The sequence below is a fragment of the Triticum aestivum genome, chromosome 7B (genome assembly GCF_018294505.1).
Source record: "Triticum aestivum cultivar Chinese Spring chromosome 7B, IWGSC CS RefSeq v2.1, whole genome shotgun sequence".
NCBI lineage: Eukaryota > Viridiplantae > Streptophyta > Magnoliopsida > Poales > Poaceae > Triticum > Triticum aestivum.
In genome coordinates, this window is record NC_057813.1 from 30,985,712 (window position 1) to 30,988,630 (window position 2,919).

The 2,919-nt window shown below is 46.6% G+C and overlaps 1 protein-coding gene across 1 annotated transcript; it reads right to left on the bottom strand.

Annotated features, from left to right (window-relative positions):
- Positions 1–367: 367 nt before the first annotated feature.
- LOC123163150 (uncharacterized) lies at positions 368–2,605 on the bottom strand. Its single transcript, XM_044580910.1, has 2 exons — positions 1,382–2,605; positions 368–476 (listed from the first exon to the last, which is right to left on the bottom strand). Exon 1 carries the CDS (start codon positions 2,554–2,556, stop codon positions 1,720–1,722), a length of 837 nt encoding a protein of 278 aa, XP_044436845.1. The 5' UTR covers positions 2,557–2,605; the 3' UTR covers positions 368–476; positions 1,382–1,719.
- Positions 2,606–2,919: the final 314 nt, after the last annotated feature.

Here is a 2,919-nt window from a genome sequence, read left to right on the forward strand (position 1 = left end):
ATTTCCTTTTGTACCCTAGGACCATGCTCTCACGTGCAACTTGAATTACCACACATATATTCCACACTTTTGAATTAGTAATCCCATGGTGCTACTGTACTATATTAGTATTAGCATTTCGGTAAAAATAGTAGACTAGTATAAAATATGTAGAGCTCTCTTACCCAACTGAATTATGATGTCATGCTGGTCTAATTAATATGAAACACAAGTACACAAACAGAATTAAATTAAACCATCTAAGTTGAAGTTACATTTAACTAACATCAAACAGGTCTCACAACTGAAAGGACCAAGTTCAGATTACATTCAAGCCATTTTCAAAATAAACCATACATGGCTTGCATAATAGTTGCATGCCTCCATTCCCATGACAAACAGAAAACATGTGCCAATCTGCTGCTGCAGTTCCATTTCGACAGGATGAGTGGATGATGCCCTCATGCTCCAAATTAAGTTACTTCTAGCAACTTGACCTGAAATCCAAAGACCTAGACTTATTCCTTACAGAGCACACATGGTGATCGTTTTATAGAGTATGCATCAAATGTAGATAACTATATAAACCATCCAACCACAAACTATAACAGTTCTTTGTCGAAAAACAAACTATAACAGTCATGGTCACCTTGAGGTCAGTTGATACAAAATGCATCATTTTTATGACTACTAGATACTTGGAAATGGGGGAGATGGCTGACAATTTGATTGTGATTCATGCATTCCAAAGTAATCGAATACTCAGAGCATTTTGCAAAATGATTCGGTAAAGAACAATTATGGAATTTAAGTTTGTCATTTTTATTGAGATAACTGACGAAAAGATAGTAAGTTAAGCATACAAGTCAAGGATGCAAATTATGACCCGATACTAAGCCTTGATGTGTTCCTGAAAACCAACTCAATTGTAGTGTGTTTATCCACAACGAATTCAGCTGCTAACCACAGACTATAAAGTGAAGTCTGAAGTGACAAAAGAAATAGCAAACAAGCAAGAAATTCAGTTATTTGCAACATGGTAATATCAAGTAATCAGTTTTCACTTAGCACACATGAACTCACAAGTTTAACTCTAATGATATGTTTGCAATGTCTGAGAAAAAAATACCATTAAATAAACAATTAAATAGGGCCTTCTTAAATTTTCAATCAAATATCAATAGCCTAATAAACAAGATAGATTACCACTTGAAAAAAAATAAGATACAATTAATTCGACAGCTTCTGAAAACAAATCAACTACTACTTCTACAAGTGATGGTGATTTCTAGAAAAATTATCTGAAAACAAGGGTACATTCACTAAAATAAACAAGTCACAATTAAAGAAACAAATTGCACACAAGATTGTGAGTTCTGGTATTGCAAACTGTTTATAATACCTAGTCCATGTTATCAAGCATCTTGAAGCTTCTCGTCATCATCTGCGGCAGGCAGAGGTGCCATCCGCAGAAAGAACGGAAAAGCAGGGCCTCTGTAAGGCTTACCCTCATTGTTGAGCCCATTGTTGAGAAATATTTCCAGCTTGACGGTGTTGAGATTGAGCACAAGAAAATAGGAGTCAGTCTTCCTTATGGACCAGAACTCCATGTAGACATAGCCAGCTTTCATTGCCAGGATGCGCACCCTCTTCATCCATTGGTCACGACGAAGCCTTCTCAGGGAGGGAAACTGAGTCAGCAGCGAGACCTCCTGCTTGACCACCCATCCACCATTGGCGTCACGGACCCAGAGCAGCACGCATTGCTCCTTGCTGGACACGAAGCACAGCCCGCCGTGCTCCGCCATGTGCGCCACGCAGTAGGATTCGCCGACAGGGACCGGCACGGTTATGTACGACCACAACCACCAATATCTCCTCTTTCGCTCCGCAATAATAACCATCGGACCGCCAGTAAGCGAACCGCCCGGCGGCAATGCCGTCGGTGTAGGGCCAGGCAAATCTGTAGCGCAGCGAGCCATTCTTGACCCAGCTGCGGGTGCGGGAGGAGAAGACGACTGAGGCCTCGTTGCCCCAGGGATCGGGCTGTATGGTGATGACCTGGAACGAGGCGTCGGCCTCGTCGGCGACGATGGCGTAGCGGAACGGGCGGAAGTCGTGGGGCGGCTTGAAGAAGACGGCGGTCCGGTCGAGAGGGTCGTACACCGCGAGGTCCGTGCTGTAGCGGCCGAGAGAGAAGAGGAGGAAGCCGCCGTTGCAGCCACGGAGGCGCCACTCCTCATCGTCGTCGACCTCGGGGTGGTGCATGAAGTAGAAGTCGCCGTCCGCCGCGGCGGAGGCCAGCTCGGGGTTGTTGCGCGAGGGGGCCTTGATGAAGCAGATATCAGAGCAGTAGAGGGGGAACGTCTCGCGGCCGCGATCGGTGCGGGGGCCTGCGGAGGGAGCCGAAGCGGCGGAAGACGGCGGGGTTGGAGGCCACGCGGCCCCAGCGGTTGCAGACGCGGGCGGCGCTGGCGAGCGACGCCATGTCGGGGAGGCGGCGGAGTATCTTCCCGAGGAGTTCGGCGCCGAGGGCGGCCATGGGCTGAGCCATGGGCTTCTTGGCGCTGGACCCATCGCTTCTCCCCCATGGCTCCATTTCTCTCTGACGAGATTGGTGGATCGCTGAACTGCTCTGATCCGCTCTGTCTTGCGAGGGAGGGGATTTCTGCTTTCTTGCGACGTTCGGCGCCAAGATGTTTGCTGATATGGCGCCAAAATCGTTTCGCATTAGGCGCGCGCCTATTTTTCGCGCCAAAATCATTTCGCATTGGCGTGAAAATAGAATCAAGCCAGCCGAGTGCCTGTATATGTTTAAAAAAAATAAAAATAAGAAAAATAATTTGTGTTTAGGAGTACCCATTCATCATGTGACCGAAAACGTTCGTATGTTCATACGAAACTACTTTACGGACGACATTTGCATGCACGATCCCGAGC